The 25062-nt window shown below is 36.9% G+C and overlaps 2 protein-coding genes across 14 annotated transcripts in view; one reads left to right on the forward strand and one right to left on the reverse strand.

Annotated features, from left to right (window-relative positions):
- The window catches only part of acss3 (acyl-CoA synthetase short chain family member 3), a 31142-nt gene extending 14439 nt beyond the window's left edge, over window positions 1-16703 (forward strand). Inside the window, exons 9-17 of one of the 3 annotated variants that reach the window (XM_042742550.1) lie at window positions 2394-2497; window positions 9678-9773; window positions 9919-9982; window positions 12023-12104; window positions 14451-14573; window positions 14688-14787; window positions 14890-15065; window positions 16086-16198; window positions 16229-16703. In XM_042742550.1, the coding sequence (XP_042598484.1) occupies window positions 2394-2497; window positions 9678-9773; window positions 9919-9982; window positions 12023-12104; window positions 14451-14573; window positions 14688-14787; window positions 14890-15065; window positions 16086-16169 (829 nt within the window). In that variant the 3' untranslated portion in view covers window positions 16170-16198; window positions 16229-16703. The remainder of the gene's footprint in view (window positions 1-2393; window positions 2498-9677; window positions 9774-9918; window positions 9983-12022; window positions 12105-14450; window positions 14574-14687; window positions 14788-14889; window positions 15066-16085; window positions 16199-16228) is intronic. The other 2 variants (XM_042742544.1, XM_042742535.1) reach the window with 2 other exon arrangements.
- Window positions 16704-17490: 787 nt separating this feature from the next.
- Window positions 17491-25062, reverse strand: part of ppfia2 (PTPRF interacting protein alpha 2) — a 169341-nt gene continuing 161769 nt past the window's right edge. For 8 of the 11 annotated variants that reach the window (XM_042742459.1, XM_042742465.1, XM_042742485.1 and 5 more), the window contains 8 exons: window positions 24885-25060; window positions 24658-24755; window positions 24404-24577; window positions 24261-24331; window positions 23114-23270; window positions 22382-22438; window positions 18759-18839; window positions 17491-18258 (listed from right to left, as the gene is read on the reverse strand). In XM_042742459.1, coding sequence (XP_042598393.1) covers window positions 18781-18839; window positions 22382-22438; window positions 23114-23270; window positions 24261-24331; window positions 24404-24577; window positions 24658-24755; window positions 24885-25060 — 792 coding nt within the window. In that variant the 3' untranslated portion in view covers window positions 17491-18258; window positions 18759-18780. The remainder of the gene's footprint in view (window positions 18259-18758; window positions 18840-22381; window positions 22439-23113; window positions 23271-24260; window positions 24332-24403; window positions 24578-24657; window positions 24756-24884; window positions 25061-25062) is intronic. The other 3 variants (XM_042742492.1, XM_042742521.1, XM_042742528.1) reach the window with 1 other exon arrangement.

Raw genomic sequence — 25062 nt, forward strand, 5'->3', positions numbered from 1 at the left:
TTTTATTTTTTTTTACTAGATAAATACACAAAAAATAAATACATGGACATTGTTTCCTTTGAAATTGGCTTTTTTTTGCTCTGTCTCGATCAACTATTATTATGCTATGCATCTTTAAAATGACCCTTAATGAATATATAACCCACTTTTTTCTATTACTATTTTATTATTTTTTTTACTTAAATTACACAAGTACAAAAGACATTTGCAAATATTAAACAGAAGAAATGGCAATTTAGCTCGACCCAAAGGAGCCGTGCAGTGCGTGACTTTTACACAAAAGCACAGGCTCTCAGTCCAGGAGTGTCTCGTGCATTGGCATCATAACCTGCAGCTCTCAGCATGGGTTTAAATGCATGCCAGAGGGCACGACTCCACTCAATAGAATTTTCCAGCACAGAGATTCAGCAGCGACATCAGGATCTGCAAAGTTGTATGCACAAACACTGATGCAAACGGATGCCTTTATTGCAAATGCAGAAGTTGTAGTGCAACCTTTTTGCTTAAGTACACTCTTTTACACAATACTGTATATTGAATGATCCTGTCTTGATAAACATCAGTGCCTCTTTTTCATGTTGTCACAAACCTTTTTTCCTTGCAGGAACTGCATTTGTGACATTTTTTATGTCATTAACTATCAAACGAAGGCTCCTTTCTACTGCATGAAAGAGCTGTGACTCTATGGAAATTAAATAATTTTGCACATCTGAATGGTCACTGGTGGGTGTGTCGGATGCATAAAGTTTTTGACTATGGAGAAAAAAACCTTCATGCAGCTCGCAGGAAAGCCAAAATGTAATGAAAAATTGGTTTGAGTGAAGTGACGTTTGTCAGGCATGTAAAAGCAGAGAAACGGGCACTGATTGTGTCTCTGAACACGACAGGCATGAGATGTGGAAGGAGGGAAGTTGTGCGCTAGTGTATCGTGTGTGTGAATGGCCTCTGGTTTATTATAATGCAGCTCACACGCATGTGACCTTGACTCCAGGTAATTGAATAGTTTCTGCATTGTTTGACCCTGGAGTGGAACAGTGAAAGGAGCTCAGCTTTAATACTGCTCCTTGCTCATAAACACTGACTCTGTTATGGAGGGGATTATATGAGGAGAGCAATCATTCAAAATATATCAGTACATCTTGGTGAATTGCCAATTTATAAAATTGGCCATGAAGCATTTTAGCTGCATCAGAAATTTTGGTCTGTTTTGGTTCTTTTTTTTGCTTCCAAATGCAGGAAATACTGTTATAAAGTGTATTACTTTATTTAAATAATCTTAATATTAATGTTTTTTTTTTTTTTTTTTTTTTTTTGGTTTATCAAAATGTATAATTAATGTGCAGCAAAATAAGAAAGCAAATATGGGATCAAAGTATAGTACACTAGTATAGATCTTCCACTATTATTTATTTATTTTTTAATAAAATCAGTTTTCATTTACTATACTATTTAAGAAAAATCTTGAATTGGAGGTCCCCAGTGTAATATAAATAATAATAATAAAACAATTTCTTGCAGTACACACATTTTTTAAAACTATGCTGTATATACTGTTACATAATCTTTTTGGCATAATCAGTGTCCGTTTTTTTTTTTTTTTTTTTTTTTTTTTTAAATTAAAGGTCAGTATTTGAATCCATAAACGTTTTGGGGGCATTATTATTATTATTATTATTATTATTATTATTATTAAATAACTTATATAACCATTTCTATTTTTTATGGAATAATACACGCTCTGTCAAAACCCTCTAATCTAGTTAGTTAATGAATTAATTAAAGCTAAATTCTCTGAATAATTTTGATAATGGCCTACAATAGAAATTTAAGAAATATATCATATTTCATTATGTGAGGCCTTTTTTAAAATTATTATTGTTATTTTTAATGATAACATTAGTCATTTTAACATTTTGAATTTAATGGCAGTCTGAAAGTAAACCAACTTTCCAGCTTAGCTTGTGCTTGTCAAGCTACCAAATCAATCGAATCGCTCACTATTCATAGCATTAGCATTTCAAACATGCCTCAATGATGAAAAGATGTTTTGACTGTCCTTTGCTCCCTTGTGAGCATCTCTACGGTATTACAGGGGTAGTTTACTCTAAGCTTGAGCAGATGAAAGGATTTATGTGATGTAATCCATTTCTTGTTTGAGGAATGTGGGCAGTTTGATGATAGGAACAGTGAATCCTCACCTTTACACCTGCTGTGCTTTTTCCAATCACTGCTTGTCGGTTCTTCTTGTTCCCTTACTACAAGAATGAGTTCAATAAATATTTAATGCACACCTGTATTCTTGCTTTTCACATTTCTTTGCTAGTCTTAAGGGACATGTAAGGCTGCTCTGAAGTTTACAGACTTTCTAAGAGCTGTTATTTTCCTTTCGGCAGGCTGAGGAACTTGTTTGTAGCCGGAGAACGCTGCGATATAGAGACCCTCCAATGGGCCAAGAAGAGTTTTGGAGTACCAGTGCTGGATCACTGGTGGCAAACTGGTGAGTCACTGCCTTAGAGTTACACTCTGGTTCTTTCCTATTGCCTGCTTCTTCATACCTGTCTTGTCTTTTAAGGCATTGTTCACACTGATTCAGATCTGTTTTTCAGATTCTGTCTTTAGAGCTAATTGTTCACACTGTCATTTGATTTATATATCTATATCGGTTGCCATAGTGATGACTTTCACATCAGCACATCATGTTTTTTCTGTAACAACTGTTAGCTTTCGTTGTGAGAAGAGAGGGCTCTACATGTCAAGTCTAGTTGATTTTCGAATCACGTATGTATGTGGCTTGGATCAGGTTTGTAAAAATAGCATAGAAGGTTTTTTGCTGTTAAGAGTACAAACATATGGATTTTATTCCATTATGCCAAAAAATATGTATGAACAAAGCCTAAGATGAAGGGCCATCCTGTGTATTTGCTGGTTTGCAATATCTGTTGAAATCAGCATATATTGATACCATTGGTTAGTACCATATGATTCCTCTCAGCTGACTTCTTATGCTTCTTAAAGGGATACTCCACCCCAAAATGGAAAATTTAGTCATTAACCATGTCGTTCCAAACCCGTAAAAGCTCCATTTGTCTTCGGAACACAATTTAAGATATTTTGGATGAAAACCGGGAGGCCTGTGACTGTCCCATAGACTGCCAAGTAAATAACAGTGTCAAGGTCCATAAAAGGTATGAAAGTCATCGTCAGAATACTTCATCTGCCATCAGATGTGCAATCTGGGTTGTATGAAGCGATGGGAACACTTTTTGTAATTGGAGAAATTATTTGTAATCAAAGAAAACAAAAATTATTTTTTTATCAGTCTATTCTTTTTTTATCGTTTTAGTGTTGTGATGTGTATGCTCTTCTGTATCATCCGCGCCACAAGGATGCGCTGTTTCTATGTGATTTTAGCTTTGATTCGAAAGAAAACCGCGCATCCTTGTGGCGGGGATGATACAGAAGAGCATACACAGCATACGGGGATATGGACATAACATAAAAGACTTCTTATAAAAAACCAAACCAAAAAAAATAAAAATTACTTATCCCAAACTTGGCTGTGTTATAATGCATTTTAAAGGTGTACATTACAATATAGTTATTTGATGAAGATTCAAGGAAAACATAGAGTGGAATGGGAAGGAAATTTCATCTAATACAAACATTTGGAACAACACCCAAGTAAAATCTAACTGAAATCTTATTCTTTTTTTGAAATGTCAGTCTCAAATTTGGAACACAGTTGGATTTTCTGCAGTTTTTGAGTAAATTGTTTTTGAAAATATGTATTCATATAAAATGTTAAAATGTATGTTTGTGCATTTTTCATAATAATACATTTAAACCTCTATAACTTTTTTTGTTTCACTTTTTAAACTTTTTTTTTCACTTTGGTGATAATCTGCAAAGTGTCTTCTTTAAAAAGATACCAAACTTAAGTCTTAAGATTTACAGCAGTTTCATTTATCAGGGAATAAATGGATCATAACTCTTCCATAAATATTATATTTATATTATATTAAATATAAAAATAAAAAATATAAAATAAAATCATCAAACTAAAATATAGTAAAATATAAAATATATCATTCATTTAATAAAAAAAAATAAAATAAAATCGGTCATTTTTGACCACCACGCAAAATTATAATAACCAATTAGTAATGTGAAAAATCAGCATGTTTTGTAATTTTGTGAAAACGACTACTTAACAAATGAAAAGTACTTCATCTCATTTGATTTTCTCTTTTCTTTCTTTTTTAGCTAATAAATTCACAAGTCAGGCAGCAATTAAAATAAATCATAATGGCACATAATGTAATACATTGAAAGCAATTAGTTCAAAACAGTAAACCAAATATTAGAAAAACTATTATAAAATTGAGTGATACAACTCTTTAGTTTCTTTATGCTCCACTAAAATAGTTGGCAAATGGCAATAGGTGCAACTTTCTGTTGGTTAGTTTTGCTTATGCATGCCGCAGTGCTTAAAGTTGCCCTTATGGGTTGCCTGAAATGGGTTGTCTGAAATACTGGACACTTCTTTTGATATTCATAAACCCTATTGCCAGCATGATGCATAAACCATCACATGTATAATGAATTGGGTTTGTCCTTTATACTATACTGACTGCGAAACATATTCAGCTCATAAATATCTCTGAGAAATAAACAGGTGCCGAGCTTGACCAGAGAATGTTTGTACAAAATGAACGGAATCACCTCTCCCCTCACTCTCATATCCATCTTTCTAGTCAGTACTGGTAAAATCTGTCATTCAACGGCACAAATTTAAAATCAGTGTCAGATCGGTATTGATGCGTGAATGGAAAAACTGATGGATCCGTATGTGTGTGAGCACAGGGGTCAGAGAGGCTATTATTCTGTCCTCAGAGTATGTGTTTCCTGTTCTCCATTCACAATTTCACCCTGTCTCCATCCAATTTGTGATTAAAAGCATGTATATGCATTACCTTCTAGACGACGTGATAACAGCCACATCTCCACCTGGGCGTGCAAACACACAAATGCCACAGCGTGTTTGAATTGTTCAGTGGCACAGAGCGAGATTTGATTAGAAGAGCTGATGAGGTGTAGTGTAACAGCAGTCTGGTTGCGCTGATGTGATGGCTTTTCTGAAATAAAGTGGAAGTGATTTGAACCTTCATTATCTATGTCATTACCCGCTCAAACCTCCCCAGGCTCATGCGTGTATCACAATATCAGAAGTCAAGCTGCTGTGACAAAATCTCTCTCTCTTCTCCCTCCTCTCTCTCTCTCCCACCTCGACTCTCTCTCTCTCCCTCTCTCTCTCTCTCTATCCTCTCCTCTCTCTCGCTCTCTCTCTCTCTCTCTCTCTCTCTCTCTCTCCCCTTTCTCTCTCTCTCTCTCTCTCCCTCCTCTCTCTCTCTCTCCTCTCTCTCTCTCTCTCTCTCGGCTCCTTCTCTCTCTCTCTCCTCTCTCTCTCCTCTCTCTCTCTCTCTCTCTCTCTCTCTCTCTCTCTCTCTCTCTCTCTCTCTCCTCGTCGCAACTCTCTCTCTCTCTCTGATCTCTCTCTCTCCTCTCTCTCTCTCTCTCTCTCTCTCTCGACTCTCTCTCCTCTCCGTCTCTCCTCTCTCTCCTCTCAACACATCCTGCAGCTCTCCCTCTTAGAGAGCTCTCTCCCTCATCTCTCTCTCCTCTCTCCTCTCTCTCTCACACACACACATATTGTTTACATGCTTCAACTTGGGGATGAACATAATGGTTATTATAAAATGTATTCTGAATGCTGATGGCTCAGTATTAGTAATGCAACTAACAACAATTTTTTTAAATTGTGCACCCATAAAGCAACCATTGTAAACATATCTAATGAAGAATTGTTGTTATTGTGGATATTATTTTTTTATTTTATTTATTAATATGGTTTTTTGCTGTTTTGTATAAATGAAGAAAGAAAAATGATTGAATTTGGGCATGACTACATGATAATGTACAGTATGAACAGCGGGCATTCGTTTTGAGATTTGGTTAAGATTACATTTAACACTGTTGTTATAATAGTGTTTTAAAAGCTCCACTGTAAGTGTCTGTTAAGGTAATTGAAATAAAAAATAAGAGAGAGTAGCAAAATTACCATAAACTATTAAATATTTAATGATGACGGATACTGATAATTAAACAAACAAACAAAATAATAATAATGCTGAAATATTGACAATAACCAGTATGGTACTAATACATTGTTCAGTCAAAATATCATTGACTTCATTTGCTTAGTAAAATAATGTTGAAATTCAATTTAATATCCTTAATTTTATTATGTAACGTAGTAATCACAGTTAGTGTTGTTATTGTTAACTAAAAGTTAAGCTAATTAAAATCATTTTGGTAATTGAAATAAAATTGAAATAAAGTAAAATATTAGATGAAAAACTTAAACTTGAAACCTAAACTTAAAAAAAAAAAAAAAATGTTGCCTTTGGGACAAACTGAAGTAAGTTTAAGATACTAAAATAACTAAACTGAACCTGAAATAAAAATAAAATCAAAATAGAAAAAGAAAACAAAAGCTAAATGATGAAAGCACATAAAATTACTAACACTTTACATGGATGAAAATATAAAAGTAACAGCTAATTAAAAATATTAATAAATACTATACTAGTACATGAATAATACCTTTAGTGTGAATATTAACAACATAGCACAGCCTTTTGTAGTGTGTTGCTTAAATCAGAATGTTTGTAATCTCTAATACACATGCACGCATGTATGCAAATATGTCATTTAAATGTTCTGTGTGGCAATGTTCATCCAGTACACACAGAAAATAAAAGATATGCTGCCGCTTTTGAGACCTGATAATAATCTGTGTGCTATTTTAAGACACAACTCCTACCGTGAAGAGGTGGGGGGCTTGGTGATGTGGGCTGCTGATGTCACTGCTGTTGCTGGGCAACTGGTATGCTTCCAGTTGGGAGTACGTGGCAATGACTGCTGGCTGTACTAATGACCTTAACGCAGCCCGGAGCGTCAGCACCCGTCTTTGAGCTGGCCGTCGTGTGCCGTGAACCTTGGCACAGTCTGTCAGTTTTTGACTCTGGTGAATTTTATCAGTCCGCTGAATCAACTTCAGTGACGTCAAGTGGCTGGCAATAACTTTGAAATACAGGTGAGGGTAGGACATGAACTTCAGAAGGAACAAATTAGCCATTTGTGTCCAACCCTCTCGGTTAATTAGCAGTTTCACCAAAATTGCACCAACTGGGTTAAGCACAACTGCTTATTCCTTAATTAGTGTTAAAGTTTTTTGCACCCAAAACTCATAGTTGTAGTTTTCCATCCTATCTCTGGCCCTTACAATTAAACACGTTGTATTTTACAAGTACTCCAAGAAAAATAAAATAGTGACTTTAATTGTAACAGAAAGCTATTGAACGGTAATTTTTTTTTTTGACAACACATGCAAGTCCAGAAAACAATCCTACAACTGGACCACTATTAATATGTGACAAAGTAAACATGCTAGATGTCCAGACAGATGTTTTTTTACCATTGAGCCTCATGTCTTTTGTCACGGCAATCTAAAAATGCGGCACTGAAGTTAAAATAAGTACAGCTTTTAAATTACGTGTCTCTGGGCTTTGTGTAATTTATCAATGCCCTGCCCTACGTCTTGCATCTTTAAACACAAAATTGCTGTGTGAACAGCCCCTAATGGCGTACTCTCTGAGTAGGCACTTCTTTTGAATAAGTACTTACTATTTTACGTGACTGTGAAGAAAGTGTGAATGTACAATATACTATGAATGTGTGTAGTATAAATGTTATCCAGATGGCTACGTACATAGTCATGTGACCTAACAGCGTCAGTTGCGTCGCTTCACTGCCATTCACAGATCCTCTCCCATGGCCTCATGGGATAGTTAAGTGTCCATCTGATGCGCACTTCAGAATTTTCACCTACTGTTTTAAGAATACTATGGATTTGGACATGAATACAGTTTTTCACCTACCTTTTGCTTAAATAGCGGAGCAGTAGGCATATTGAGATGCAGCCTAGCTTTTAAAGTGGTTTTGCATGTTAAAACACTTAAAAGGTCCAGTCCCCGTGCATTTTAATTTCATGGAAATGAATGACCTGCTCATTCTTTTGAATTAAATGCTTATCCGTGAATATTCAGACACACTTTCCCGCTCTCTGTGTGTGCGTGTCTACACGCTGTGTGTCACCTGTGAAAAGCGTTTGAGTTTTCTGCATTACTCGCATATGGCAGCAGCGGCAGACAGACTTGTGATGCCAACAGTTTTCTCACTTTCTGTCTCTCTCTCTTTTTACCAGTTACTCTTGCTCACTCTAAATCACATGGTGTCTCTCTCTCTCTCTCTCTCTCTCTCTCTCTCTCTCTCTCTCTCTCTCTCTCTCTCTCTCTCTCTCTCTCTCTCTCTCTCTCTCTCTCTCTCTCTCTCTCTCTCTCTCTCTCTCTCTCTCTCTCTCCTGTAGCATCTGGCTCTGAGACGGATGACAAATAAGTCTGTGTTCTATTTGTGAATGCTTTGCTTTGTGTCATGCTGTCGTCTACCGATTGTGAAGTATTTTTAACTTTTGAAGATGATGTTTATTTATAAGCCAGTCATTTAATTTATGCAAGCACACAAACGCGGGTGTGAATGCTGGGTCAGTGCAGTGTTGTACAGTACGTACTTAATATGTGTTGTTGCATTGTTGTGATAGTAACAAACCTTAGTACTAAATGGGGGTGGTAGAGTTTTCTTGAAACGTCTGTCATTAAACTGGATGTTATATGAGGTGACTAGCTATAAATATGTTGAACTAAACTTCAGGTGGTGATGTAACAGATTCTGTCTTGGGATTAACATCCAAGGAAACAAACTTAAAAATAAGAGAAATAAACAGGGATGTGTGTGGATCTGTCAGTTGGTTGTTGGTTGTATGTAGGTATGTATGTATTTTTTCAGTGGATTGTAAGAAAGGGTTGAAGTTTAAGCAAACTAAATGTAAGATAAGTCGCCAGAGAGAAGTTTGCTGTTTCACCGGAAGATCAAGTTATGACAGTTTGATCATTAATTTAACATTATGATGTAAAATAAATTAATTGTTCCAGTGTTATTTTGGTATCATTTACATACTGTTTTATTAATATTTTAAATTGGCTTTTTAAAATATTTCTTCTAATTTTCAAATTCATGTTGTATTATATTTCCATTTTTCATTTAAGATTTTCTGTTTTACTGATTTAATATTTCTGTTTATCTCAGTTTTATTAATTTTAGTACTTATTATTACTCATTTCGGTTAGTTGCCAAGGAAACATTTCCATTTTTCAGTTGGATACTGATATTCAGTGTGTTTTTCGTGTAATGTTTAGATTTTAGATCATCATATTCTATCAATACCATGACCCTTAGAATTAACCAGTTTACTGCACCTTTAAGATTTCTATGGGGTAATGACCTCTTCTCTTCTGATTGGTAAACCTCTTTGCATATGAAATGAGTAGCTAGACCCCTTCCAAAGTTGCTGAATAATAAATACTAATTGATATGCAAATATTAGGCGGTCACATGTTTAATAAGCTTATGTTTGTGACATGTTTGTGCTTATGTTTGTGTGCTTCATTCTGAATGACCTGCTTCTGCAGGTCTCATCACTGGTTTTCTCTCTATTGTAGAAAGTGGCTCCTCCATCACTGCGTCTTGTGTCGGTCTGGGCTGCTCACTCACTCCCCCTGCAGGTACAGCCGGCAAAGCCGTGCCCGGATACAACGGTGAGATTTCTCTTGTGCACGACTCATCTGTTTATTGCAAACTCTTTCTTATTATGTATTAGAGTTCCTTTTGATTGACAGTTTTTAGCTGGATAGTTCAATAAATGACTGAAGTAATTAAACGCTCTTCATCTTTGTCTCATAGTGACAGTGATTGATGATGAAATGCAACAGGTGAAACCAAGGACTCTGGGAAATATTGTGGTAAAGTGAGTTATTTTAATCCTTAATCCTTTTTTTTTATTATTGATAGAGACGGTAGGAAGGGGGCAGAAAGTTCTGAAAAATGGAGAATGTTAATAGGATCAGGCTAGATATGAACCCGCATGCCCTGCATAAATAGCTCAGTGTATTTGCCCACTGCTCTGACGTACTCTGTTTTAGGGCTGAGCGATACGTATGTCATGATGCATCAAGATATCCTAACTGGAACATGATTGTTACTGCTTAAAAATTTTTGAAAAAGTGTGAATTTTGTGTGAATGTGCACCATTTTTTTTTTCCTATTGCACAATTCATGATCGCATCAAACTGTAACAAGTTACACCCCTTGACATAACCAAGCTCTTGCTTTCAACCACCTGCCATATAGAGAGCACATTTCACAGTCCAGACAGTTTCAGATGAATACATCAAGTCCCAAGCACAGTAAAATGGGTTGTGATGAATGCTTTTTGATGTTGACTTTAATAAAATGACAAATATAATGAAATGTCACCTACTAAAATGTCAGAGAGGGAGTGAATGTGCCAAACTTTTTATAAAAGTCCATATGGCACTTTATACTTTACCAGTCAAAAGTTTAGACACCTTTTCACAAAGAAGAGTTGCTTTGGATTGCACTTACACATTGACTGGACTAACCTGAAATATTCGTTCTATTATTGCTTTATGATCATGAAAAAAAAAATGATGAGGCAATATATTAGTGCTGATTTAAATGTGTAAATTTTTGCATTATTTTACACATTTGAAAGTAATTGTAAAGTCACATAAACTATGAAACAATAGAAATGGAGATGCAGAAGTCAGTGTAATGTGAACAGAAGATTTGGTAGCACCAGTTCTCACTATTAACTGGATGCTTATAAGCATGTATATTATTAGCAAATTAGAACTTTATTGAAGCAAAAACCTGTCCAGCCCTGCGCCGATCTTCACAAATAACTCTCCCTTTCTCTGCTTTCCACTTCAATCTGCTCACCATCTTCTCTACACAATAAAAGAGTTACTGACGCAAAGCCAAAGCAGAAGGGACTCTTTTCATCACACATCTGATTTTAAAATCTCAGTCTTTGTCTGAGGACATTAAGCCCGAGCCTGAGCGGAATAACTAATGGGGTCTCGTCTCACACCGTCTGCTTAGAAAAGAGCATGTTCTGTGTTCTTTCAGGTACAATACCCGTCTAAGCCAGCGACGCGGCTGTGCTCACCCGCCGCAGAGGGAGCTAATCTCATAGATGCTTGTTTACTTGTCATTTCTGTTCTCCGATAGATTTGATTTTAATCAAGAGCGCCTTCAAAGCCTGCCGGATACATGTTCGGATTAAAAGGAAATTGTGGCTTCTAAAACGAGATGCTGTTTTATACATAAACACTTTCAGGAGGTCCAGGCAGGATATTGAATAGCTGTTTATCTTGCACATACTGCTTATTTTTCATGTGTTTTGATTGCTGTGTCCATCAGGTTATATAAAAAAAAATTAAAGTCGGGTTGTCAACAGAGTAAAAAATTATTTTAATATGTAATTGATTATACTAATGCAACAAGAAATGACTTACTTTCTTCTGCAGAACACACAAAAAAGTATTTTGAAGTGCATTGGTGATCAAGGAGTTTGGTTACCTGTTGACTTCTGCTGTATGGAGAAAAAAAAAAAGTAATTTCTCAAAATGTTATGCAGATGAAAGTAAGTCAAACATGTTTGGAACAACTTGAGGGTCAGTAAATAATGACAGAATTGTCATTTTTGAGTGAAATACTCGTTTAATATTCCGTTCGACAATCCAAAAAATCTGTGTTGCTTGCTGTTATTCCTGAAAAATTTCCGTCCAAGAAAGTTTTTTTCACCCTTTTTTTTTCCTCCGTTTTTTGTATCCTCTGAATATTGTCATTTATATTCATACTTTAAAGCATTCCCTGACCCTGAAAGGTTGAGGACATCCTGTTCTTTGATGGTTCAAAGAAGAGCAAGGTCACATCTTGAATTCTTTTTCTCTGAAAGCGTCTCTTTTTCTTCTGTCATCAGGCTTCCTTTGCCTCCGGGGGCAGCTCTCAGTCTCTGGCAGAATCAGACGTTGTTTAAGGAGCTGTACTTCACCAAGTTCCCTGTAAGAGTTCAGCTACATTCATCATCTGCTCTACAATTACATACACTACTGGGCAAAAGTAAGATTGGTAATGTTTTTGAAAAAAGTCTCTTATGCTCACCAAGGCTGCATTTATTTGATGAAATAATACAGTAAAAATAGTAATTTTGTGAAATATTACTTCATTTTAAAAGAAGTCTTTTCTATTTTCATGTATTTTAAAATGTTGTTCATTCCTACAATGGCATAGTTGAATTTCCAATGTTACTTGATCTGTCAGAAATCATCGTAATATGCTGATTTGATGCTCAGGAAAGATTTCTTGTTATCAATGTTGAAAGCAGTTGTGCTTCCTTTTGTGGAAACTAAAGTAAACTCAAGTTTGTAAGAATAATAATAAAAAAAAAATTAATACTTTTATACAGCAAGGACTTTAAAAAGATCAAACTGAATTGCATTTCATAAAAATGCAGTTTATTATCTGTTAATCGAAGAATCATGAAAAAATATGTATCAGGAATCACGATTTCCACAAAAATATTAAAAAAGTACAACTGTTTTCAACATAATAATAATAATAATAAATACAACCTTGGTGAACCTAAGAAACTTCCTTCAAAAACATTAATTAATCAAACTTTTTTTTGCCATAGTGTACATGCATGTGTGAAACAAAAAATGCTTATAAATGAGGTTCCTTCATTTCTGCGGTAATAGAATACAATTTCTTTTTTTTTAGGTAGCATTTTGTATCACTAGCATAGCCAGAGTTTGAACTTGCAGAACTACTCTAGTGAAGAACTGCTTACTCAAACACTGATTTAAAGACACCAGCCACAGTTTGTTTGGTTTTCATATTAGGGCAGATTTATCTGGAATAGGCCACACCGCAATAATGGACCACCGTCAAAAAAATAGTGATCAAAAGTGAAATAAGATTTTAACATAAAAAATAGTGTTCAAATAAATAGTGATCAAAAGTAATTGTGTTTTTATAATATTTTAATAATATTTTATAGTGTTCAAATTACAATTACAGAATACAGAAAAAGCCCCTTCAAAAATGAAAACAAAAGTTTGTGTCTTTGTGATCAGAATTACTGCCTAAAAATATTAAATGGTGATTACTGTCATAAGCAGAAAACAGTTGCAATATGTGGTTGTGCTGATGAATATGTAGTTCACTTGGTACTATGTGCCATAATCAAAAGCTGAGAATGTGCTTATAATAATATCAACCCAGACAAATGAAAGTTGAAGAGCGGTCTTATTTGGGATTCAGACTGGCACCTTCCAGTTATGCATCGGACGGTCTGTGGGCGTGCCGAGGCCCAGTCTGTTACATGCAGTTTGATTAGGCTCACTGTATCCGTTCTTTTTGATAATAATCATTCAGTACAGTCATAATCCCTTTACAGGAAGGTGCTCAGCATGAGGTTTTGATAGTTATATCTCATCTTCTGCTAGCTGCATCCAAACCACATGCTGATTATAATGACAACAGAAAAAGATCCGTTTATCACTTCATATATGAATGGTAATGATAGGTAAAAATTGATAGCCTGAATGCACTGTAAGTCACTTTGGATAAAAGCGTCTGCTAAATGCATGAATTTAATTTAAAATTTAATACATATTTTTAAATGATGTAGTGCTATTTTCTGTGTTGTTAGTTACAATGAACAGGAACTGAAGCTTGGAGGTTTCAAAAACGATGCAAAATCACCATAAAAGTGGTCCATGTGGCATATGCGCTACTGTGTATAGTGAGTATTAGGAAGTCACACGGTGTGCTAGCTTTGGGTGAAAAATTATATATACAACTATAAGTGTCGGTATATAACAAACGGAATATGACAGAATGATGATTTCTGAAGGACCATGCGACACTGAAGACTGGAGAAATGGCTGCTGAAAAAAATCTGCATTAACATCACAGGAATACATTACATTAGAAACAAAATAGAACACAGTGTATTTATTTAAATCGTGATAATATTTCATAATAAAATGTTGCCTTTTTGAGCATAAGAAACTTAATCATTCTAGATTTTTGACTGATAGTGTACAATAATTTAATGTAATGAATTTTCATTGCACAAGGTGTGCAAGTAAAAATGTTTTGGTAAATGTCTTTGTTTGTGGATGTTTATAGATTAATAGTCATAATTGATATCTTATGAAATGTCTGTTGTATGACAAAAATGGACTGAGCTTATGACTGCATGGTGCTTTTACGTGGTCCATCTAGTGGTTGAAAGAAGCTGCTATCAGCTGCATTTAACCTGTCACTTAAAATGTGTATTTAAACTCACAAATATCTATTCCTATTGTATTGAGAGGTGTTTTTATTGCACTCCCTCCTAGGGTTACTATGACACCATGGATGCAGGTTTTGTGGACGAGAAGGACTTCTTGTACATCATGTCTCGGTCCGATGATGTCATCAATGTGGCGGGTCACAGGCTGTCCACCGGTGCCCTCGAAGAGGTGCGAGGAGAGGAAGTGTCTCGCTCATAACACAAATAATAATAATCTCAAGCATCTTTGTTATTGCTGTACCAAAGAAACCATATCTTTTGTGTGTGTGTGTTTGTCCTTCAGTCTGTCCTGCTGCACCCTGCTGTGGTGGACTGTGCTGTGGTGGGCCAGGAGGACCCCCTGAAGGGACACGTGCCGCTGGCTTTGTGTGTGCTCAGAAATGGTGAGAATGAAGTAAAGGGATGCCAGTGTCCCTATTTTGTATAAAGTGCCTTACACACACAAATAAGGATGCATATTTGTTTATGTGTGTGTTTGTTTGCAGACTGTCGGAAGAGTGATGATGTGCTGGTGAACGAGATGGTGAAATTGGTGAGGAACACCATTGGGCCCGTAGCGGCTTTTAAGAAGGTTGTCTTTGTCAAAGCTCTTCCCAAAACCCGCTCAGGAAAAATTCCACGATCGTCTCTCGCAAACCTGGTGAACCACAAGCCTTATAAGGTATTTTTGGTATTTTTTTAAGGTATTTTTTTATTGGGCTGCCCCGTTAGTCAGACAAGAAGAGGCTTAGTCAATCAAAATTGAATTAGTCGCAGAAAAAAAATTCCACAGGAAGTGGCAAAGTCATGAAGTCTGTGATGGACGGATTATTAACAGCTGGGCTATGTGGTTATTACAGTTCATCGGACATCCAAATGTTTGTTTCATTCATCGACCTCAAATGTGGCTGATCATCTGAAACACGTAATTAGCAGCAACATTACATGCTTGTTTTAATGTTAACCTAGAAAAATGTGTGCTATTGAAGTGTTTGTGCGGAGTGTGGAAGCTGAATAGTAGCGCACTCATGGCATGACAATTCACTTGGAGGCACCGGTGCAATCATTTGCATTTAATGCATTAAAATACTCATCCAGAGTAATACATCTTTCGAATCTGTAAAAGGTAAACTTTTATTTGTGTGTGTACTCACAACAACAACAACAACAGAATTGTTGTGCTTTTGTAAAATAACGAACGCGAACATTATTAGGTCTCTGTGAAATTAAAAATTTAAAATAAAAAAGGCACCGAAACTCTGTGTTTGCCTCAACAACATGAAAATTATATCTATAGAAAGCGAATTGTTTAGTTTTAAATGAACCAAATAAAATGAAAAACAAATATTTTCATATTATGTAATCCGTATGAAAACACCATCAATGAATTATTGTATTGTTATGGCGTTATTGTTGTTTTCTTGCTTTTTTTTTTGTTGTGTTTTTTTTATCTTTTGTGGGTGTACTGTGAAAAGTTTTATGCGTGCGCTTGAGCGCTTATAGGCAATAAAGGCTCATTATTATGAATTATATGGTTTATTAATATAAACGTGCATTTAGTCAACTAATTGCTAAAAGTGAAGTCCTAATTTTTCATAAGGTTTTTTCCTAATTAATTAAGGACAGCTGCAAATCTTCAGCTTCATTCAAAAAATTATAGTAGAGCTTTCTAATTTGCATGTATCTGATTTTAAATTCATAGATCAGTCCCACCATAGAAGATCCTGAGGTCTTTAAGGACATTGAGAAGGTGCTGAGAGAAACTGTGAAAGGACCTGGTAAATAATATACAACCAGATGTGGATCCGCGCGCTAACACACACACACACACACACACACACACACACACACACACACACACACACACACACATACACTCAGTCTCACTAAACACCCTTCCTCCCTAATGTGATGTAATTTGTTAAAATTATAATTCCCTCTTGGACCAAATTTAGGCAGTAGTCAACAAGTTTAGACATGTTTACCCTTTAGAATTAAAAAGATTTAATTGACATCATTCACATTTTATAGTTTGACAACTGAAGGAAATTTTTTTTTTACTTGTATGTAGTTGTAGTTGTTGTTGTTGAGAGCTTCACCTTGCAACACACTAAACTATGAATGTGAAATGTCATGTATTGTAGCACTAGTGTAGTGTCAGCTTCAAGAGATGCATTGGAAAAACATTTGTGACAATGATTGTTATAACGCAAACCTATTTGACTGTACTTTTTATTGACAATGAAAAGTTGTTTGATCACCACATAGTTTTGACCAAAATACAATCAGTAATAAATAAATAAAAAAAAATTACACAAAGTAAAATGATTCTCTGCGCGTGCAAAACTGGGACGTATAAACCATCAGTAATTGAAATAACCTAAAGACAGGAGGCGGAGGGCTGTACAACAGACATCCCCAGCATCTCAAACAGAAACAAGAGTCAGTCACATCAAGTCTATGTTCACTACGAGCTAAGCCTGTCCTTTAGCCAATTATTCTAACAGGAGGCGGCCGGACGCTCTCGAGACGAGGCCAGCTGATCGGCCACGGAGCAAACGGCAACAGACTTGTGTTTTGTGCTCCGAGACGAGTGTTCCGTGGCGCAATGAATCATGCTCTGGCGATACATTTTGTGCTATTCACGACGGTAAACAATTTGTGTTTTACGTTCTTTCTAACCAAAAAATTAGATGTGTGACTGCATGCGCTAGAGGTAAATATATCCAATTATTAAGTCATGTTCTTCAGAACACTTTACTGTGAAGGATCAATTGGTGAACCTTGTTTTCACATAGAAATATGTGACCCTGGACCACAAAACCAGTCTTAAGTCGCTGGGCTATATTTGTAGCAATAGCCAAAAAAACATTGTATGGGTCAAAATTATCGGTTTTTCCATTATGCCAAAAATCATTAGGATATTAAGTAAATATCATGTTCCAAAGATATTTTGTACATTTCCTACCGTAAATATATCAAAATTAAATTTTGATTAGTAATATGCATTGTTAAGAATTCATTTGGACGAATTCAAAGTCAATTTTCTCAGTATTTAGATTTTTTGCACCCTCAGATTCCAGATTTTCAAATAGTTGTATCTCGGCCAAATATTGTCCGATCCTAATAAACCATACATCAATGGAAAGCTTATTTATTCAGATGATGTATAAATCTGAATTTCTCAAAATTGACACTTAAGACTGGTTTTGTGGTCCAGGGTCACATATGTGATGTTTAGTAAGGAAAAATGTCCCCAAATCCTACATGTTTGACCTATTAGTTGAGTAAGTGCATTTCTTATGGGTTTAGGTCAGACCTGCACCTGGAGTAGATGTACACCCGGGCTCCAAAGAGGTACGAGAGAGTAACTGGTGTGGTGCTCTGACAGGTACATATAGCTTTTGGGCAAGGAGCTTCCAGTCTGCAGACTGCAACAGGCCTCAAAACAGCATGTTAACGTCACTTGGGTGTAGGCGTAAAAAAAAAAATAAGAACAGCAGCATTGTTTAAAACCATGACGTTAAAAGACACGATGTGCACAAACTCTGAACGTTGTTTTTTTTTTATACAGACGTGTATATATATATTTATATATTTATATATAAAACAGCTTTATTTACAGTTGAACCTAACATCCCCTGTAGAAGAAATACACAGTACTTAAGCCGAAGGAGCTGCGTGGCGTAAAAGACAGAAAGAGTGAGAGCGCGTCTGCATCTGCGGTGGACGCCTGGTTCGTGGCCTCGGCTCGGCTGGCGCAGAGCAGCGGGACGGGGGAGGCCTCCTCGCCCTGTCCTCCGCAGGCTTCTGTCGTTCTCTTGGCAGTGTGACTCATCAGAATTGTTTGTTCAGGCCAACTTGAAGGTATGACTCTGAAAGAAATGTCACACAGAAAAGAGCATATGATGATGTAACAAACAGCTCCAGGGTTTGTTTTCATATAAGGTGAGAGTACCTCATTCATGCGATGCTGAAGCAAACATAATAATCGTAATCTGGAAGTGCATGAGTGAGTGTAAGAAGAATGACTTTGTGTTTTTCTTTTATTTATCTGTGAAGCGTCTAGATGACTTGTAGTGGTGTGAGTAGTATAGCTACATGTAATAAGAGTGTAATGTAATGGCTGTTTGCCTGCAGATGTGGCTCATTTGATCGTGAAGTTCAGTTTGGATTGTGTAAATGCATGTGCATTAGAGTGAGTGAGTGATTTGAGTTTGTTGTTAATATGAATATCCATGAAGCATTGTTTGAGTTTATTTTGCAGATGACAGAGGAGGGGCAGGGGCAGTGATGTTGTTTATCAAGCAAACATACAAAGGCTGAAAATGATTTGAGTTTAGCACAGGTAGTTTTGTGTGTGTAAGAGACTCACAGCTTATAATATTCATGTTCTCTCAGCAAGAGTAGGTCCTCACAGTGGAGCTGTCCAGGCGCTGTACCGCCGATGGTCCAACTGCATGGAAACAAAGATATTCAGTGAGTGAATTATTTCTGGGGGTAATTTGTCTGTATATAAAAGTGACCATTGAGTTTTGTTAATGTAGTTAACTGACAGACTTGAGGTTGCCAGGTATAAAAATCAGTGCTGGCAAATCGTGATATATTCATGTATATTTTTTTGTATTGTATAAATCATTTGTGATTTTTTTTAATGTATTTTACAGATAATTTATGTACATATATATATACGCAGTAAAAAAAGTTGTATACAAATATAAATTTTTTAGGATGCGATTAATCCTGATTGATTTGAGAGCACTATTAGAAATCAGATTATAATCAGGTGGACTTGAGGAGGTGGAGTAAACAAGCAATAGTGTGAATAGTGAGGTTTTTTAGTCTCAAATCATTTGAAGCCATCTTGAGGCACCCTAGTGTGGCATGGCTCCCTCTTTCTGTCTGTGCACATCTTCCCTTTCTCTCTGTGACATGACACATGCTTGAAAATGTTTAGGGGGTCAGGGAAAAAAAGCAGCCAATCACAAGGCTGTTAATGGTGTATTGTAGGATGAATGGAGAGACATGAATTGATTGGTCTAAACGATTAGTTCACTTCCAGAATTTCCAAACTTCCATAGTATTTTTTTTTGCCCTACTATGGAAGTCAATGGTGCCCATCAACTGTTCAGATACTGAATAACATTTTTCTAAATATCATCTTTTGTGTTCAACTGAAGTAACAAACTCATACAGGTTTGGAACAAGTGGAGGGTGAGTAAATGACAGAATTTTTATTCTGGAAGTGAACTACACCTTTATGTAGGTATTTATTGTATTTGAGTTGATTTGAAATATCTTTGTTACACAATGATGGAAAATGTGCAACTGCAAATGTAGATATTGAAGGAAAAGGCAAGGCCCTCCCATATAATTAGAATTTACATATGGTGTGTGTGGTATACTGTGGCCACCAAAAACGAGTAGAGCACAATGTCCAAAACAACGACACAGTCACTCAGTGAGATGTGTAAGTGTTAATATTCACACACACAGAGAAGTATGGGAAGATCCAGCAACACTGGGGAAAGGTGTTAAAGGGGAACATGAAGAATAAAACTTTGCTCATCAGTGTACATGAGATACAGCACACAGCGATGAATGCATTGTTTCAATGAACAGTGGGGCAAGAATAAGTATTGAAACAGAGCGATGAATGCATTGTTTCAATGAACAGTGTTTAGCTGTTGGTGAAGAGGAGGTGAAGCCGTCTGCGTTGTTTCAATGAACAGTGGGGCAAGAATAAGTATTGAAACAGGTGCAAAGGTTCTTAATAAGAAGCTGTGAGCTTTGCCACGTGACTTTGTGCATGCGATTGGTTGATCCCTCATGATGAGTGTATAGAGCATGGTACTCTCTTCTTTAGCTTGCACTTTCCTTTCGCAGCAGCACACACCTCCACTGCTTCATCTTGCTTTGAGGCCTTGGTTTCCTCCTGTTCTCTGGCAAACTCCTTCATGCCAACAACTTTCAACATGCTCTACATTGTGAGTAAATCTTCACACTGGGCAACTACATGATGTCTCTCTAATATTAGCCAATGGCTAATCAATTCTTAGATTTTACTCGCCAGTGTGTGAGTTGGAGGCTGAGTATAAGTTTAGCATAGATATATTTTCTTTCGCCAAACACTCTTCCCGAGTGCTTCAGAGTTTCACTCTCCGTCAAGCGATCTGTGATATTTTTCAGTTCATCTCAATGGATGCGCAGCGCACCTGTGTTTGACATACGTAAACTCTAGTGTGAAGGCGCATGACTCGCTGTCGCTTTCTCTCACACGCACAAAGAAAGACATAGTCTTACATAACATGCAGAATTGATGCACTTTATTCTTATTTTATGCAAATTAAGTGGGCGGAACTAATGCGCAAACGACAATCTCTGGCTGGTGCTCACTTATTATCGTCCCTATTTTGATTTCAGCAAATCAGTTCGAGCGAACACACAACCTGATTAATATTCAGGAATCCAGCAGCTCGTTAATCCTTGGTGCATTTTATATTCTTAGTAGAATTTGTATAATAATAATATCATCTTATCAGTATTATTGTTAGTTTTTTCTGATTTTTTACAGAAACACTAAATGACCTAAAGCACCAGCACCAGTCCTAAGTTCAGTTAAAATGACTAATTTGCATTCATACATAGTTACTAAGCCTAAACTCTAATTACTAAACTTCTATTATTAAATAATATTTGATTATCATATTATACTGCTTGACTGACTGATGGTAAGAGTGTACTTTCAGATATTTAAAAAGCTGTCTCATTTTACAAATATATATGTTTGTAAAATGGCACAGCTTTATAAATATACACATAGTATAGTATATCAGTCTGGCGAGTTAACAAAAAACATTACTAGCCAATGGCGATTCAATTGCCAAGGTGTCTGTAGAGGGTTGAACATTAAGTTATACACAATATACTACTACATGTTGGCTGGCTTACACAAAATATCTTTCTCAACAGATGAACCAAACCATATTCAACTAACTTCCACTTAATCGTGCCAATTAAACACATACCAGTCAACCACTACTCTACCTGCCCTACATTTATTCTCTAAGCTTCTGTGGAAGAAAGGACTCGCCGAAGCACACCAGCTAACCCCTGGAGTTCCTCTGAGATCAGCGCTAAGTCCCAACAACTTCTATTACTATTCGTTGATCCACACTCCAGCACCAATAACACTCTATACATTCACAGGCCAGGAGTCTCACTAACAGTTAAAAAATAACTTGCAGAAAAACAACTACTACATAAAGCAATGCCAGTGGTCTCCACCTCATTCCCACCATTTTTCTGCTCCCTGCTACTAGAAGGACAGAGGAGTGGTGACACCACACTCCCACTATCAGACAGCCAGGGTTACTTAAGTAACATGGACTAGTTCAAACATTCACATTCATCTGACTATGGGCTAAAGACATCTCCCAGATTGCACATACACTCACAGTCATATCAACCAACCCAACTCAGTGAAAGAACTCCGTAACATGCATTCTACACAAATCACACACACACAGAAAGAAAGAACTCTACACAGTGCCTTTGATGCAGCCATAACTGTTATAACCCTAATACAAAACCTTCCATTACCAGTGTGGGACAGGTGCTGATGTCAAATACTTTCAGCCATATGCCATCACTCAATGAAGAACTTCTTATTCCTACTTAGTTTGTGTGTCATGTAACTACGGTATGTGGACATAATAAATGTACTATCAAACCACTTCTCTTCCAATAAAACAAACAACAAAAAAATAAATTAAATAAAAAGCAGTGATTCTAAGTCAATCAATCCACAGGCTCACAGATAAGACCAGACTCGCTCACCTTAGCCATAAATGCAAGACAACTTTTCACAGTTATTCCCAAGTAATACACAACGGAAAGGACAGGACACACTGAGACCATTTAAGGGGGTACGAGCACACTGCACTGTAGGGATGGGGTCGGGAATACCACACGGTTAAAGGCTCTGTCGTGTCTGACCTTGAAACCAGTCCAAATACATGTCACCAGGACTGCCGTCCATCACCTCATACAGGACTACCCAGCAGCAGTCCATAAAAAAACAACAGAAACAGAGTAAACCCAGCGTGTATGTGTTACTTCTGTCAGCCCCTCATGTGGTGAAGTCTGTGTGTAACTGGCTGTGTTTAGGAATAGTGTCCCACCATGCTACTCATACTATTTTTCACTTTTGACAAATGAATATATAAAATACCATATTAAACATACTGCATTTGCCAAAATATTAATTAATGGGATAGTTCACCCAGTCTTTAATGTACGAAAGAGAGACATTTCAGAGCACAGTATACGATCTTTTCCTAGTGTATGTATACACAGATACTGTATCATCATTTTTTGGAGCAAATACTGCAGCATATTGCAATAACGTATGCAAGATTACGTGACACTGAAGACTGGAGGAATTGCTGTTGAAAATTCAGCTTGGTAGAGATGTATGGCACATTTAGACACTTTTGCTAAACTATCCCTTTAAGTACACATTTATATCCCTTTAACTAAAGCCCGGGAATAATGTTTCTCGTACTGTAACCCCCCCCCCCCCCACCAAAAAAACCCCAAGTTAGCGGTAAGTGTAATGCCACTATTCCATCCCAAACATAGCTTCTATATCGCACTGGTTTAAAATTCATGCATTTTTGCCCCCTAGCACTCTCTGGATCATGTTTGTGAATATCTGTACTGTCTCACCCTCTGGTGGCAGTCTGCGTGAGTGTGCGGAGGTGGCAGTGAGGCGAAAGCCAGCGGGCAGGGTCTCTGCTGAGCCGGGCATAATGCTGATCCCGTGGATGTCCCGACGAGGGAACTGCCTCCTCCACGACGGTCCTCGGAAGTCATTCTCGTCGCACTACGGATGGTCCAGATGCAAATTTAGACCAAAGTGCCATTTTACATTGTCTTATTGCAGCAATAAATTACATAACACTACATGTATACCTTTAGCTTTGCTGTTTGAATGATGTTAGTAAGAAAAAAAAAAAAAGTAATGATTTAACTCAAACTAGCTTTTCCCTCCATTTTTTCACCCATTTTATTTTTGTTTTATAACAAATACTATTCTCAATCTAAGCTGCTTAAAACCTTAAATTTTTATGCATTCTGAATGAAAAACAAAAAATACATTAAATGAGTCTGAGTGGTCAAAAAAAAAAAAAAATCCACACTTTGGCTGTTTATGGTCATAGGAATCAGACGAAAAGAAAAAAATCTACATCTCAGCTAAAAACAAACGCAAACAGAAATATAGGAGAGACACTATAAAGCACCAAACCCACCCCATGAGAGAATGAGTCTATGAGTGTAAACTACTGCAAAAATCACACTTCAAAGTGATCGACTGACTGATTGTAACCTGACAGTCATGTTCGTTTTTTCCCCAAATGGCCAAAATACATGATGATAACTTCTCTATTTCAATGTATAGGAGTGTACAGTTTTACTTGAACTTCCAAAAGTTTGTGTATTTCTTTATGCTAATGATGATTACAGACAAATTTAGACAAGATCTAAATCTTAACAAATAAATGAATTAATTAATGATGGTTATACTGTTCCATGAACCTTATGACAACAGCTTACAGTATGAAGGTTAAATGCACAAAACAGTCTGATAGATTTTTTACTCTATAAGTAAGGTAGTGTAAGCTTTGCAAATCTTAAACTCAAAATCATTTGTCAGTTAAGCCTTCCTGACTTTCGTGTGAGAGCTGAAAATTGTCAGTTGAGCCTTTTTGTTTACGACACTGGCTGTGTAGGCAGTGCAGCTCACTAACCATTTGGAATGGAACCACTGTCGACTGCTCAGTTCTATATGAAATGTAACAAACTAGTGCTTCACCTCATCTAATTGTCTCTCTGTTCCCAGCGCCAGCAGATTGTTGTACTCTCTCTCCAGAATTTGTCTAGCCTGTTTGGGATAAAAATTTATTAATTCAATATTATTCCCTCAAAATAAAGACTGTTTTAATATTTTTTCTGGATGAGTGTTTTGGTTGGGGATCTGCAGCAGCAGGGCCAGGCTGCTGTAATCAAAGTTGTCGTCGAGTGCTATGAGCGCCCCGTGCACACCGCTCTCTAGCAGGATGTTGGAGTAGTCGCGGAGACCGATGCTCTGGACCCAGCGGATCACGCGCTCGTTACTCCACACCAGCACGTCTAAGCAAAAAGTCACAGTGTGTTTTTGTTCATTGGGGTGTCACATGCCACATGCGCATTTCCAAGTGGCTTCTGCCTACCTCTTATCTCATGCTGACTGCTCTCTCTGCGTCTCTCCAGCTCCTTCCTGTCATAGTTGAGCTTCTTCAGGCCCATGATGCCATACTGCAGACTGGTTCTGTTGCAAATTTGATTAAACGCCAATTAATACATCTTAATAATACTTTTACATTGCAATCAAAGCAGTCAAATGTGGTCAAGTCAGCACTAATTTAAATCAGTCAAATCAAATTAATGGACTTCTAACCTGTGAAAGCTGTCCACCATTTTTAAATGCACTCGGAGGTCCTTCTTGGTGAGGTGGTCCAACATGCGTGCATCCACCAAACACTCCATGAAGTAGCTGCGGTACTGAGGTAGACCTAGACTGGGCAGCCATTGGTTCCCAATCCACTCGTGGTTCATGTCCCCGTATGCCAGCGTCT

The sequence above is a fragment of the Cyprinus carpio genome, chromosome A4, assembly GCF_018340385.1.
Source record: "Cyprinus carpio isolate SPL01 chromosome A4, ASM1834038v1, whole genome shotgun sequence".
NCBI classification, from domain to species: domain Eukaryota; kingdom Metazoa; phylum Chordata; class Actinopteri; order Cypriniformes; family Cyprinidae; genus Cyprinus; species Cyprinus carpio.